The sequence below is a fragment of the Akebia trifoliata genome, chromosome 16, assembly GCF_017979445.1.
Source record: "Akebia trifoliata isolate Shusen 1 chromosome 16, ASM1797944v1, whole genome shotgun sequence".
NCBI lineage: Eukaryota > Viridiplantae > Streptophyta > Magnoliopsida > Ranunculales > Lardizabalaceae > Akebia > Akebia trifoliata.
Window position 1 is genome coordinate 4,055,888 of NC_141390.1, and position 15,165 is coordinate 4,071,052.

Consider the following 15,165-nt stretch of genomic DNA (forward strand, 5'->3'; position numbering starts at 1 on the left):
CAGTTTTGTTGAATGTCAGGCCGTGGTCTCAGCTCTTGAATTGAGGAATCTCTGTGGAATGAATTTTATTATTGAATTGGGCTCAAAGCTGATTGTGGAGGGTCTAAAGGTTAAGAACATTCCTTGGTCTCTTGATTCATGGTTTTGCTGTATAATTTAAGAGCTCTCTTGGATATTATTTAGGAAGTGAAACATATGCAAAGAGAGGGTAATGCAGTGTCTGATGCATTGGTGAATTATTGAGTGAAGTCCAAAACTTTCATATGCAATACGAAGTGATTTGTTGTTGATTGAATGAGCATCCCTTTTCTTACTTTATTTTTCAATTTGTTTTTGTTGAAATAGATATATTTACTATATAAAATGTTAAAGCTATGAGGGGGCGTGCCCCTAATATATTACAGAAGAAAATTTTGCAAAATACTTGGGAAGAATTAAAAACTTCTAAAATTTCCTAACAAACAAAATAACCTTTTAAATTCTTCGATCATAAAGGAGATAAGGTATTAGAATGCCTCTAATATTTTCTTGAAGCTGTTCTTGACTTCACGCTTATTGGAGGGCCCAAATAAGACCTTCCCTTTCTTCTGATTTTCCTAATTAGAAAACAAATTGTTCAAAACAATGGTCCTAAAGACAATAAAAGGAAATCATCTAACTAATGCTAAAAAATAATTAAAAGAAAGTACTTACATTTCATGCTATTCAAACAAGCTCTTCAATTTCATCACTATCGATTGCTCGACAAGCAACATTTGCATCTACATTGCCTTGCACTTGTTCGGTACTCTGAGTATGTGTGGTAGGAACTTGAGGGGTTATCAAGCTAGTGATACCAGTTCCGTTAGGAAATGACCAATGAACTTTATACTCCAATGGTTCAAGTTTGCAAAGGAATTTCAAGACAAGTCTTGCTCTTTCCTCACATTGTTGAACGGTGCTCTCAACAAGATGCTTGAAGATGGTAAGAGGGAGTCGAGAGAGGAAAAAGTGCAACATGTCCACAAATAGTTGCTCCATGTGTTCGAATAGTTCGTCGATTGATGAGTATGTTTCCAGTTGCCTTTGTCTGATAATCATTTCACATACGTTTTTTATTTCAATATCTACACAAGAACCTTCGTCATACGTCAGAAGGGACGTTACAGGACATCCTTCTTTGAATTTTTCAATAAGCCCAAGTGCACAACATAAGTCCAGAGGTTGATACTGAAAACTCCCATCAATAGATTCCTTAGAAAAATGTGAATAAAATTTCTCTCCCAATGGTATGGAGAGTATCACAAAATTTTTATTTATTTTTTTATTATTACTTTGGCGGGCCACGTGTTATTATAGAAGGAAATATACATTATCAAGATACCACAAATAATTAAAAATACATTTTGAAAAATATTTAGCCTCTACTTCTCCCAAAAAGCCAAAACATTTTTGGTATGCCAATATTTCAAAATATTATTATTTTTTAATTTCAAAAAATAAATAGAAATTAGCTCCAAGGACTATTCTATTCCACCATTTTTTTTAATTGAATAAATAAATAGAAATTAATTCCAGATTTCATATTTATATTATTCCAGATTTTATATTATAAAATCTTCAGCAATGTTTTTTTCCCTACCTTCTATAAATCTAATGATAGACGAAAAAAAAATTGTTATTTCTTTCAACAATACCGTAATTATTTAATTTTTTTATTGAATTTATAATTGTTTATAAATTCATATTTAGGAGATAATTATTTATCTGGCCTTGTGGTCGAAGAAATTATAGGTATTGCAATTATATTGGTAATGTTTTGTATGATTTATGTATTTCACTCAAATAAATTTTTTATATTATAATTTAAGAGGGTATTAGTTTTTAAATATTATGATACCAAAATTATTAATAAAACTATTTTTTAACATCTTCAAAAATATTCTTTTATAGTATTTCACGTGCATTGTATTAGTTTAATTTAATAATTCAATAATTATTTATTAAATAAAAATAAAAGAAAAAACAATTTAAATTAAATTATTGACAAAAAAAACTTACTAATTTGTAAATATCATAGAGACGTGTTATTGAGAGAGACAGGTTTAGAAAGTTGGGACCTAGGAATAAAAGTAATTATTTATTTATTTTTAAATTAAATAATTGATGGAGAAACTTACAAATTAATAAAAATAATATTTTATATTTAATTTAATAATTATAATTATATTTATTAAATAAGAACGTAAGAAAAATCAATTTAAATTAAGTAATTGATGGAAAAACTTACTAATTAATAAAAATAATATTTATAGTTAATTTAATAATTAAATAGTAAAAAGGATATTTCTTATTTATTATATTTGTATTAAAAAAAACTATAAGGTGGCAAGTGCAAATGCACATGTATCTAAGGGCTTATTTGTAATTTAAAATATATTAGTTAAAAGATGGTTTTGAAGATTACATAGTAAAAAGGATAATTACGTAATTTTGAAAAGGATATTAGTTAAGGTAAGAGCATTTTTGGAATCCAAATTTTAGTGTTAACCACCCACTTGTACAACGCCTTCTCTCATTATAATAGTAGAGATATTAAAAATTGAATAAAGAAATGGACTCGAATCTTTTAGGGATAAGACTTCGGATATGATTTTAATATTAGAATCGGTCTTGCACTACAAACTCAACAAAGGAATCTCTGTGCTAACTCAGTAACAAAGCCTAATTCTCAAGGGATTATAGAATGATTCTCATTGCCTTTTGCATCCTTACAAGACTGATTTTAATAGGCTTGTTTAGCCAATCAGAGAACAAAACTAATAATAGACTTGGACACCTTAGCTGCTGCACGATTAGAGAATACATCAACCTTTAACTATCTTAGCTCTTAACCTATTAACAATATTAAATTGTAAGAAATGATCTTGTGAGATAGCATAAACTCAGCTATTAACAATATTAAATTCTCAGTAGGATCTAATGTTACTGTTTCACATTTCCAATTTGTGGACGATACACTAATTTTCTTAGATGACTCTATAGAGCAGACAAGGAGACTGAGTGGAATGTTATGTAGTTTCGAAGCGGTGTCAGGTATACTAATAAATATGAGGAGAAACAAGATTTTTCCGGTGGGCATGGTTAGATGTCTCACTCTTCTCGCGGCCTCGATGGGTTGGAAAGTGGGCAGTTTACCGTCCACTTATTTGGGATTGCCGCTAGGGGCCCAATATAGAAGGGTGGAGATCTGGGATCCGATAGTAGACAGAGTTGAGAGGAAACTAGCAGCATGGCAAGCTAATTATCTCTCCAAGGGGGGCAAATTGACGCTGATAAAAAGTGTCCTATCTAGTATCCCAGTCTACTTTCTTTCTTTACTCTCAATGCCCCTAAGTGTGGAACTAAGACTAGATAAGCTTTTTCGCAACTTTCTTTGGCATGATAGAGTTGGGAGTAGGAAACATCATCTAGTGAGTTGGAGACAGGTTTGCTCGAACAAGAAGTATGGTGGCCTTGGAATTAGAAAACTCGGGATAATGAATTTGGCATTGAAGGGAAAATGACTTTGGAAGTTTGTGACTGATGGTGATAGTCTGTGGAGACAAGTTGTAGATGGAAAGTATGGCGTTAAACGGACAGGGTGGGAAAGCGGGTCAGTTAGACATCCCCATGGTTGTGGGATGTGGAAAGGTGTCATGAAGATCATGCCAATGTTCAATCCGAGAATTAAATTCAAAGTGGGTCAAGGTAACCGGGTAAGATTTTGGGAAGATATTTGGTGCGGAAACTGATCACTTATGGAGGTATTTCCGAATTTGTATTCCTTATCCTCAAAAAAAGGGAGTCTAATCACATCAGTCCGATGATCCATAGAAGGAGAATGTGCATGGGACCTGGGGCTTCGGAGAGGTCTTGACAATTTGGAACTTGAAGATGTTGTTAGATTAGTAGATGGAGCTTCACGCTTAGAATTTCGTTCGGGAAGGGAAGATGAGAGAGTGTGGATGGCAAATAAGGATGGGAAGTTTTCGGTGCACTCATTTTATCACTCCCTATGCGATAATGGAGATATTTCCTTTCCTCATGTGTTGATTTGGGGTCCTAAAGTACTAAGTAAAGTTGCTTTCTTTACTTGGACGACGTCCTTAGGAAGAATTCAAACGGTGGATTTTCTGATGAGTCGTGGTTTGTGTGGGGCGAGTTGTTGTGTGCTATGTATGGACAATAGAGAATCTTCGGATCATCTTCTTCTTCATTATAAGTTTGCACATGGCATATGGACACACTTTTTGAACTTGTATGGAGTTATATCCTGTCTACCACAAACATTAAAAGAACTCTTCACTTGTTGGTCTTCAATTGGCTATTCGTTTGGTGGCACAAAGAGGCTGTTGTGGAGTATTACACCATTTGCAATCTGTTAGAGAGTGTGGCTTGAGAGAAATAGGCGTATAATCGAGGGGAAACAAAAAGATTGTAGAGATACAATTATATCCATTGTGGGTCTTATCTTTTTCTGGTCCAAAGTATTCAAAGAGTTTAGGGGAGTTTTCTTCGAAGATTTTATTTTTAATTGGGATGGGATTTGTTTTATTCCTTATGAGTAGTCCACCGATGTAAGGTCTTGCTAGGCCGGTCATCTCGACTGGCCTAGTTTTGTTTATGAATGAATTACTACTTATAAAAAAAAAATAAACTCAGTTACTGGTCTTCTTTGCTTCTGGCATGGGTCATTAAAAATATTTTTAATTCTAATTACATTGGGATTTATCCTTAATTATTGACTATTTTAATATATATAGTCTTCGTGAAAATAAAATACTTAAAATGTATAGGTCAATTGGGCCACACGAAATTGGATTCTAACAGAGGATTGGCTAAGGTCGATCACTTTATGTATTTTTTATAAATTGTTATTGCAGAGTTTTCTAGTTCTACTTGTTTTTCCCTTGGGTGAAAATCAGTGCTTCGAGAAATATTTTTGTTTGAAAATTGTTCTAAGTCCAAAAAATTTAGATGGTGTTAGAGTTCTTATGTTTTTTTAGTATTATGTTTTATTCATTGTACGTGATGGGCCTATAACTCAATGAACAACTTCTAGGTTTTTGGATTGTAGTTTTGCTAAAGAAATATGAAATTATTTATGTGAGAGGCTAAAGAGAGATTTTCTTGGAAGTTTTCCTTTCCTAAGTCTCAATTGGGCTTCCTTGCTATGACGGTCCCTTGGGTGATCTAGTGGGTCAATCTGGTTGTCTAGAAACAAAGTAATACTTGATAATGTGAAATCTTCTCTAAACAAGAAATTCTGAATATTTCTAATTGGATTCGAATTCGATTAGCATATATTCCAATGCTCCATCTCCCAAAGAACCAAGACGCTTGATAGGGCTTGGAGTCGACATTAGAGCAACTTGTCCCTAGCAAATATTGGCTATTAAATGGTGCAAACCCCTGAGAGGGTGGCTAAAACTAAACGTTGATGCTGCAAGCAAGCGGAACCTGGGTATGTCTTATATGCATTCTTTCAAAGAGTGCATAGAAACAACCTACGGTTGCTCAATCTAGCACTGAGGCTGAGTATCAAGCCTTTGCCTCTACTACAGCCGAACTTACATGGCTTTCTTTTATATTACGAGATATTGGGTTCTATCTTGATAAACCACCCACCTTATTTTGCGATAATATCTCGGCCCTTCATATGACCAGAACAAAACATATTGACATTGATTACTATTTCGTCAGAAAAAGAAGTCTCTTGGATCTCTTGTAACTTATTCTCTCTCTTGAAAATCAAGTTGTGGACATATTGACGAAGCCTCTTCCCTGAGGTTCTTTTGAAATGCTATGCATCAAATTGGGCCTCTGGCCTGCTCCTCAGCCCATTTTGAGGGGGAGTACAGAGAAATCCTCAATCAAAAGATGCCTCTCAAGCCAGAGAATCAGTAAACTTGGCCACCACCAATCATGGATAGCATCCGGCTGTAGAGATATCAACATGGAAAGTTCTATCATCTAAACCTACCGTTGAAGCACACAAAGGACAAATGGACAGCACCTCGGAGGAAGATTATGTACAACTTCTGTGTTAAAAAAATCTTTAGTGGGTGCATCTTAAGGGATATGTAGCGATGGAGAATTTCTAAATGCAGTCTACTAGTGCTTTTTGGTGAGTCTTCAAATAATATGGTGGAAACTCTGGAATTGCTAAATTTCCATGACTCAGATGTTATCATTGAGTTGGATTCCATGCTTTTCAAAAGAACGCTTAATGAGTAGCTCTATGTCTTGGAGGATCGATCCTTTGATTCATCGTATAAGAAAAGCTCTTTCAAGGTTTTAATTGGAAAATTCAGCATATTTGGAGGAGAATGCAATGTTGTTGATTATGCTCCCTCTTTCTCTGTTATCAATACATTCTTTGCTCATTTTGCCAAAGAAAATCGGAAAAATATTATAAGCGACAGAAGAAATTCTTGCATTGAAATAGTAGTTTACAAATCAAAGACACTGAATTATATCTTCAAATATTAGAGAACTTCATTTGTGAAAAGCCATGTGATTATTTAGCCAATTGAAAAAATGTCATCTCCATATAATTACTTCTTTTCATTTTTGAAGCTCTGGTTACTGATTAACTGAACATGATGTTTTTGTTGAAACTAGTGGAGCTCTAAATACAGCTCTTGGTTCCTTCAAAAAAAAAAAAAAGATATTAGTGTAATAGAAATTTTTAATGATAAAAAATGACTTAGAACTACTTGTGAGAATAATTTGTGGAATGATATTAAACATATTCGAAAAGAGAATGTTGATGATCAAATGTAGCTGCAGTTTTTTAGCTTTGAAGATCAAATGTGTTTGGACCTTTAGTTGAATGTTTATAGTGCTTTGGATCGAGTATACATTTTTTATTATTTAATATTAGAACAATATTAGTGTTTGTGTTATGCTAATTTGATTATCAAACTAATTTAGTTTTGAATATGTATGGTGCTCTAGATTGGCTGGGAGGTTTGCTTTTTTAATTGTTTTTTATTTGTATTGTGGATTACTATTCTTTTGGTCATAAAATACACGCTCACGAGGATATAGTGTGAAGTGATTCAAATGCGAAGTTCTTAGATTCACTGAGGGTTGAAGAGAATCTTGGTGTTGTTGACTACCTACTGATACGCTTGTTACTAAGAGGTTTGTGTTCCTGGAGTGCAATTTTGGAGATCGACATTTTGGAGTTCCACCGAGACCACACATTCTCATTAGTCCACCATTTGTATTAAAGGGCATCCCAAAATTATAAAAATACCCACGCTATTCATGTTGGGATGCTCTTCAATACATGTGAACCAATTAGAATCTGTTGTCTCAATGCCGTCTTCAAAATTCACTAGTGTTTTTGATCTATCCCATTCCTACCAAGGGATCTGTTTTAAGTTTCAAATTATTGATGATTCTGCACGTGTCGGTGATTGAGAACCTCTATCTTCCAAAAGCTCCGATAGAGACATCAGATGTTGCAAAGATTCCTCAAGGAGGTCCCAAAGTTGCCGAGATTGGTCCATAAAACGGTTCCCTCTCTCTCTCTCTCTCTGCATCTTCAATGGGTTCAACGATTTGGTCGTTATCATGATGTCATGACCACAGACCTTAGGGATGAGGCTTCTTGAATGGTTCTCTGTTCGGATTGTTAATTTGTGGTGATACCATCTATTGAAGTTCAGAGACATGTTTCCTTCAAGAGGCCAACTAAGGTCTGAAACAGATCTTACTTGTTCTGTTTAAACATGCTTATACAAACATCATATTCAGCTCCTATCAATTTTTTAAGGGAGTACTTTTACATTATTGATCATTGCTGGCAGCTTTCAATCTGTGATGGAACTTTATTTCTTAATTTACCAGTCATCCTCAGCAGTTGATGATAGGGAGTTTTGATAATAGTTTGGTCTTTTTAATTTATACACTATTGTATCATACATGTAGAATTTCAATAACAATACACGTCAAATGATTGTAGGGTCTTTGAAAATTTGTTACTTGGTTTTCATTGGGATATTAGTTTCACATTTTTTTTGGCGGGTTTAACAACAAGCTATTAGATTTATTTAGTTTGATCACATAGATCCATTTTCCATCTCAAAAACCAAGTAAATGGAAACATTGCTAGCTACTTTGTTGAGTCTCGGGAATAGGCCTGTTGTCTCTTAAATTCATTGTTTCTTCCAACTTTTAGTCCTCATTGTCTTTTGATTTGTGGAGGTCAATCGTATTTATCTCTATTTGGCTGGGGTCGGTAGTCTGTTGGTTTTTTTATATTCAGGCGCAAGCAATTTTGATGAACATAGTTCTGTGGCCTCAGCCCTTGAAGTGAAGAATCTTTGTGGCATGAATTTTATTATTGAATTGGACTCAAGGCTGATTGTGGAAGGTCTAAAGTGTAAGAACATTCCTTGGTCTCTTGATACATGGTTTTGCTGTATTTGAAGAGCTCTCTCGGATATTTTTGGGAAGTGAAACGAGGGTAATATGGTGTCAGATGCATTGGCAAATTACTGAGTGAAGTCCAAAAAATGTATTTCTTTTCCAAATTTTGGAGAACTCTTTCTTCTAGCGGAGTGCTTTTATGGGAAATCGATTGCTTTGCCTTCTTTTAGACTTGTAAATTTAGGGCTTTCTCTTTGTAATTTTTATCAATTGAATATGAAGTGATTTATTGTTGATAGTTATATTTATAATATACAATTTTAAAGTTACGAGAGGGGCATACCCCTAATAGAGTACAGAAGAAAATTTCGCAAAATACTTAAAGGAGGAATTAAACACTTCTAAAATTTCTTAACAAACAGAATAACCATTTAAATTCTTCCACTTCAAGGCGAAGCTGCTCTTGGCTTCATGCTTATTGGAGGCCTAAATCAGAGCAAGACCTTCCCCTTCTTCTGATTCTCCTAATTAGAAAATAAATTATTCAAAAAGGTGGTTCTAAAGACAAAGTAAAAAAAAATAAAAAAATCATCTAACCAAGGCTAAAATATAATTAAAAAAACAGTACTTACATTCCATGCTATTCAAACAAGCTCTTCAATTTCATCACCATTAATCGCTCGACTAGCAGCATATGCATCTACATCTACATTGCCTTCCACTTGTTCGGTACTCTGAGTGTCTATGATTGGAACTTGAGTATTTATCAAGCTAGTTATACCAATTTTGTCAGGAAATGACCAATGAACTTTATTCTCCAACGGTTCAAGTTTGTAAAGGAATTTCAGCACAAGTCTTGCTCTTTCTTCACGTTCTTGAATGGGACTCTCAACAAGATGCTTGAATATAGCAAGTGGGAGTTGAGAGAGGAAAAAGTGCAACATGTCCACAAATAGTTGCTCCATGTGTTCGTATAGGTCATCGATTGATGAGTATGTTTGCAGTTGCCTTTGTCTGATGATCATTTCACAGATGGATTCTATTATATCAACAGCAAAATAACCTTCTTCAAACTTAAAAATGAGAGTTTCATGGCATCTTTCTTTTAATTTTTCAATATGTGCAACAGCGTAAGTCCAATTGAGGTTGAGGTTGAGGTTGACAATGAGAACTCCCACCAATAGTTTGGTTAGACAAATGTGAATAAAATTTGTCTACTGACGGTTTAATGAATTTTTAATGGAACCAATGACATTTGTTGCTCCTATTCATCCACAGTTTTTTTGCCAATACATGACTACTTTTTTCTTCTCTCGTGGAAATCTCTTTCTTTTCAATGAAATAAATGATTTCAAAGGCTTCATCTAATGTACGAATTAGAGAAGCACTAAGGGCATTTGGTAACGCAATTGTGGCTATTCGAATAAAGAGTACAACTGAAAGACAAGATACTTTATTAGTAAATGACTCTCCAGATTGAGGAGTTTTGGAAAGAAGTTGGATGAGATTATCGATTGGGGGATTCCTTTTAATTTTCTCCATCCATCTGTTTATGTCTTCCTCACAGTTTCCCTGTATCCATTGCTTTTCAGTTATGTCGCCACTATTTCCTTTTTCACCATAGCAGATTTTGCTAATTTGCTTGGCACACATAAAAGGTATCTTGAGCATCCAATACAAGAGATAAGCCAGCACGGACATAATCACTTGCAATACAAACAATAACAGAACAACATCACTCTCAATGGTTTGGAAGAGGATCGAGAAACCCATTCCACAGATTTTGAAGAATGAAATAATGCGCAGCTTTGACAAAGTTGATAAAAACCAGGTAGAAAAAATGTGGAACTTTGACAAAGTTGATAAAACTGAAAACATTTGTTTCAGTTTCCAAATCTCTGACTGCCAACAACCATCTAAATATGGAGACAATACTCCCTACTAGAACAGTAAACATCTGAGTCACAACCACTATCTACATTGACCATTTATAGTTGGAAACTCCAGAACGAAATTCTACCTTCTTAAGAACAATTGATCGAACTGCAGCTTGTGATAGAAAGCATGCACACAGTAAAACACATTGGAGAAAAAGTTATGGAAAGTTCAAGGCTGTGTTGAGAACTAGAATGATGAAGCGACTGCAATTTATGTATCATACTCTCATTCTCTGAATTTTGAGGAACTTTTCTTGTAAGTTCATCAACAGGTTTAGAAGTGGGGGTAGTATTCAGAGAGTTTGGAAAATCTGCTATGAACAAGAAGATCACACCAGTGACCATTTGCATACAAACATTCACAACAGAAACTATGAAGATGCTCAAGGAAAGCATGTTTGAAAGGCGTTCAGAGTCACTCTGACTTCCTAGTGAAGGAAACAAAACACACATAGAGATGCATATTAAGACAGTGCCACTAAGCTTGGACAGTTGGTCATGAACAGAAGGCACTGGGGTGGTGAGATCTATTGGGAGTTTTGAAGCAATTACAAGAAGAGAGAGTGTAAGGGAGTTGAGTGAGAATAATTTACATGGTGTCCATGGCCAATTATTGGCCTTGGGGAAGAATACTTTTAATCATCCAACGTTACATTCAAACAACCTTGTTTCTCCATTTTTCCTTCTTTGGATTCACCAGATTAAGTTTTGCTATACTTCTTCTCCTCAAATATTATTCAGGGTTGGTAGTGAAGAGTATCGAAAGCTTTTGTATAAGCATGGCACTTGGAGTCCTGGTGGGCTTTTGGGGTGTGTTTGGTGTTTTGGCATTCAAGAGGACTTGGAGATTCGCTTATTTCGATTTATCAAGGATGTGAAGGAAAAAGTCTGTACTCTATTTTAATAGCATAAAACTAATTTAGGTAGATTTCTAGAGACAAATTTAATGTTCTGCCTAGATTAATTATAAATAAATAAAAAGATCTTATATAGTAGGATTATTTATTTATTTGAAAATTTTAAAATAATCCCTTAAATTACTTATTTTTTTCAACTTGTTTCTAAAAGAGCACGTGCCAACTAGTTTAGCAAACTACAAAATGATATTTGTAGGTGAAATTTTTTATGCATTTAATGGGGGTTGTAGTTTACCAAACTTGTTTCTCTCCTTTTTTTTTTTTTTTTCATTTTTTCTTTCTTGGTGGGGGTTGTGGTTAGCATAATAAGGCGTTCAAGAGGTTTTAAACCTAAGACCTTAGAACAAGGTTCACAAGGTCTTACCACTAACTAAATGGTCCTTCTCAAGATAAGTTTCTCGATGAGAAAAACAATTAGGGAAAATTACTTATTGAACCCTTCTCTTTCTAATATTTCCTTGTCAAACTCTCATTACCGTTATTTATGCCTTCTCTCATAGTATTCGAAATTTCAAATTTTTTTGCAGCAATGCAGTTTCAAACCTCTCTAAACCAAAATATTGAAATTTCATCTAAATTTCTTTGACGAAGTACCGAGTTTGGAGGGGTGGAATACTCGGAACTCATCTTCTCCCAAATGGATCAAATGTTTCACCCAGATCTGGAGACATCTCTCTGGAATGGTATGATCAGAGGTTATGCTTTCAATGGCCCATACGAGAAGGGCATCTATATGTACGATAGAATGACCCGAAGAGGACTCAAATCCACCAATTTCACATTCTCAGATTATTAAAGTGGGATTCGAATGGATCTCTTATGTTCCAGATTCGCTTCTAAATTTCTACATAAAGATAGATACTTTCTGTGATTGAATTAATCAATCTTTGAGGCATAAATTAAATTATTGAATTGGACTTAAAGCTGATTGTGGATGGTCTAAAGGGTAAGAACATTCCTTGGTGTCTTGATATGTAGTTTTGCTGTATTCAAAGTGCTCACTCGGATATTGTTTGGGAAGTGAAACGTATGCAAAGAGAGGGTAATGTGGTGTCTGATGAATTGGCGATTATGGATGGAAGTCAGAAACGTCTCTTTCTTTGCCTTCTTTTGGGCTTGTAAATTCAGGGTTTTCCTTTTTTATATAACTTTTATTATCAATTGAATATGAAGTGATTTATTATTTGATCGAGTGAGTATCCCCTTTCTTACTTTATATATTTTTTTTGTTGCTAAGCAAGAAAATAGATATAATTTATAATATAAAATTACAAAGAGAACTTTACACAGGACTAGAAGAAGAAATTGATCATTTCTAGAATTTCCTAAACAAACAGAATAACCTTTTTAATTCTTCAAACTTCAAGGCGATGAGGTATCGGAATGCCTCTAATATTTTCTTGAAGTTGCTCTTGACTTCATGCTTATTGGAGAGTCCAAATCAGAGCAAGACCTTCCCCTTCTTTTGATTCTCCTAATTAGAAAAGGAATTATTCAAAATAATGGTTCTAAAGACAATAAAAAAAGAAATCATCTAACTAATGATAGAATATAAGTCTTAGAAAAAAGTACTTACATTCCATGCTTTTCAAACAAGCTCTTCAATTTCATCACTATCAATCGCTTGATGAGCAACATGTCGAGCAGCATCTGCATCATCTACATTGCCTCCCACTTGTTCGGTACTCTGAGTATCTATGACTGGAACTTGAGTATTTATCAAGCTAGTGATACCAGTTGTGTCTGGAAATGACCAATGAACTTTATACTCCAATGGTTCCAGTTTGCAAAGGAATTTCAGCACAAGTCTTGCTCTTTCTTCACGTTCTTGAATGGGACTCTCAACAAGATGCCTGAATATGGAAAGTGGGAGTTGAGAGAGGAAAAAGTGCAACATGTCCACAAATAGTTGCTCCATGTGTTTGAATAGTGCGTCAATTGATGAGTATGTTTGCACTGGCCCTTGTCCGATGATCAGTTCACAGACATTTTGCATTTCACTAACTGCATAATAACCTTCTTCAAAATGATGAAAGGAAGTTCCATCACATCTTTCTTTTAATTGTTCAATAAACCCAAGTGCACAAGGTAAGTCCAGTTGAGGTTGAGGTTGACACACAAAACACCAATCATTAGATTCCCTAGGCAAATGTGAATAAAATTTCTCTACCGACGGTTTAACGAATTTCCTATGGAACCAATGACAGGTATTGTTCTTATTTATCCACAGATTTTTAGCCACTACAAGGCTAGTTTTTTCTACACTCGTGGAAATCTCTTTCTTTTGAATGAAATAAATGATTTCAAAGGCTTCCTCTAATGTACGGATTAGACTAGCACTAAGGGAACTTGGTAATGCAACTGTGGCTATTCGGACAAAGATTACCACTGAAAGACAAGATACTTTATTGGTAAATGGCTCTTCAGATTTAGAAGTTTTGGAAAGAACTTGGATGAGATTATCTATTGGGGAACTCTTTTTATATTTCTCCATCCATCTATCAATGTCTTCCTCACAGTTTCTCTCTATCCAGTCCTTGATATCCATATCGACTCTGCCTTCATCATTTCTTTTTTCATCAAAACAGAATTTGCTAATTTCCTTGGCACACATACAAGGTATCAAAGTGCACTATGAACAATACCATAAGAACATTCCTCTTAATGGTTTGAAAGAGGATCACAAAACCCATTCTAAAGATTTTGAAGAATGAAAGAGTGCGAAGCTTTGACAAAGTTGATGAAACCCAAGTAGAAAAACCGTCGAACTTTGACAAAGATGGTGAAAAATTTTAAAAAGCCGTTTCACTATCAGTTTCATTCTCAACTCCGCTGAGTACCAACAACCCTCTAAATATGGTGACTATACTCCCTACTAGAACAGTGAGAATCTGAGTCACAACCACCATCCACATTGACCATTTATAGTCAGAAATTCCACACCGAAAGTCCACCTTCTTAAGAACAAATGATCGAACTGCAGCCTGTAATAGAACTAGTGAAGAAAGTGTAGAAAGCATGCATATAGTTAAGCAGATTGGAGAATCAATGAGAACCAATTCATGGCTTTGTTTAGAACTAGATTTATAAAATGACTTCAATATATGTATCATACTCTTATTCTCAGAATTTTGAGGATCTCTTGTTTCAAGTTCATCAAGAGGGTTAGAAAAGTGGAAATAAGGGCTTCCAAAATCCAAAGCAGACCACAACACTGTGAGCAACAGTAGCATGAATGACATGATTATGACATGTTCTACTATGAACAAGAAGATCACACCAGTGACCATTTGCATAGAAACATTCACAACAACAGTTACTACGAAGATGCTCAAGGAAAGCATGTTTGAAAGGCGTTCAGAGTCACTCTGATTTCCAAGTGAAGGAAACAAAACACACATAGAGACGCATATTAAGACAGTGCCACTAAGCTTGGACAGTTGGTCATGAACAGAAGGCATTGGGGTGGTGAGATCTATTGGGAGTTTTGAAGCAATTGCAAGAAGAGAAAGTGTAAGAGAGTTGAGTGAGAACAATTTACATGGTATCCATGGCTTCCTACGACATAATCCATGAAATACATCATATACCATAAACAGAACAAATACAAAAGTACCTGCTGCTATGTATAGGCCAATTATTGGCATTGGGGAAGAATACTTTTGATCATCCAACGTTACATTCAAACAACCTTGTTTCTCCATTTTTCCTTGTTTGGATTGATCAAATCAAGTTGTGTAATTCTTCTTCTTCTCCTCGATCAGTTCAGATTTGATGGTGAAGAATAGGGATTAGGGTAAACAAACAAGAGTATAATAATCAAGTTGTTTTTTATTAATATTTTTTTTTTTTTGAAATTTTAAACCATCTGATGCCCGCTGTAATATAAAATGGAGAAGACCGAGACT

General features: G+C 34.7%; 2 protein-coding genes across 2 annotated transcripts; both read right to left on the reverse strand.

Annotated features, from left to right (window-relative positions):
- Positions 1–12,455: 12,455 nt before the first annotated feature.
- Positions 12,456–13,878, reverse strand: LOC147382339 (uncharacterized). The gene is made up of 2 exons (XM_086428652.1): positions 12,834–13,878; positions 12,456–12,731 (listed from the first exon to the last, which is right to left on the reverse strand). Exon 1 carries the CDS (start codon positions 13,869–13,871, stop codon positions 12,846–12,848), a length of 1,026 nt encoding a protein of 341 aa, XP_086284778.1. The 5' UTR covers positions 13,872–13,878; the 3' UTR covers positions 12,456–12,731; positions 12,834–12,845.
- Positions 13,879–14,049: 171 nt separating this feature from the next.
- LOC147382340 (uncharacterized) lies at positions 14,050–14,961 on the reverse strand. The gene has a single exon (XM_086428509.1). It carries the CDS (start codon positions 14,959–14,961, stop codon positions 14,050–14,052), a length of 912 nt encoding a protein of 303 aa, XP_086284635.1.
- Between the last annotated feature and the right edge of the window lie 204 nt (positions 14,962–15,165).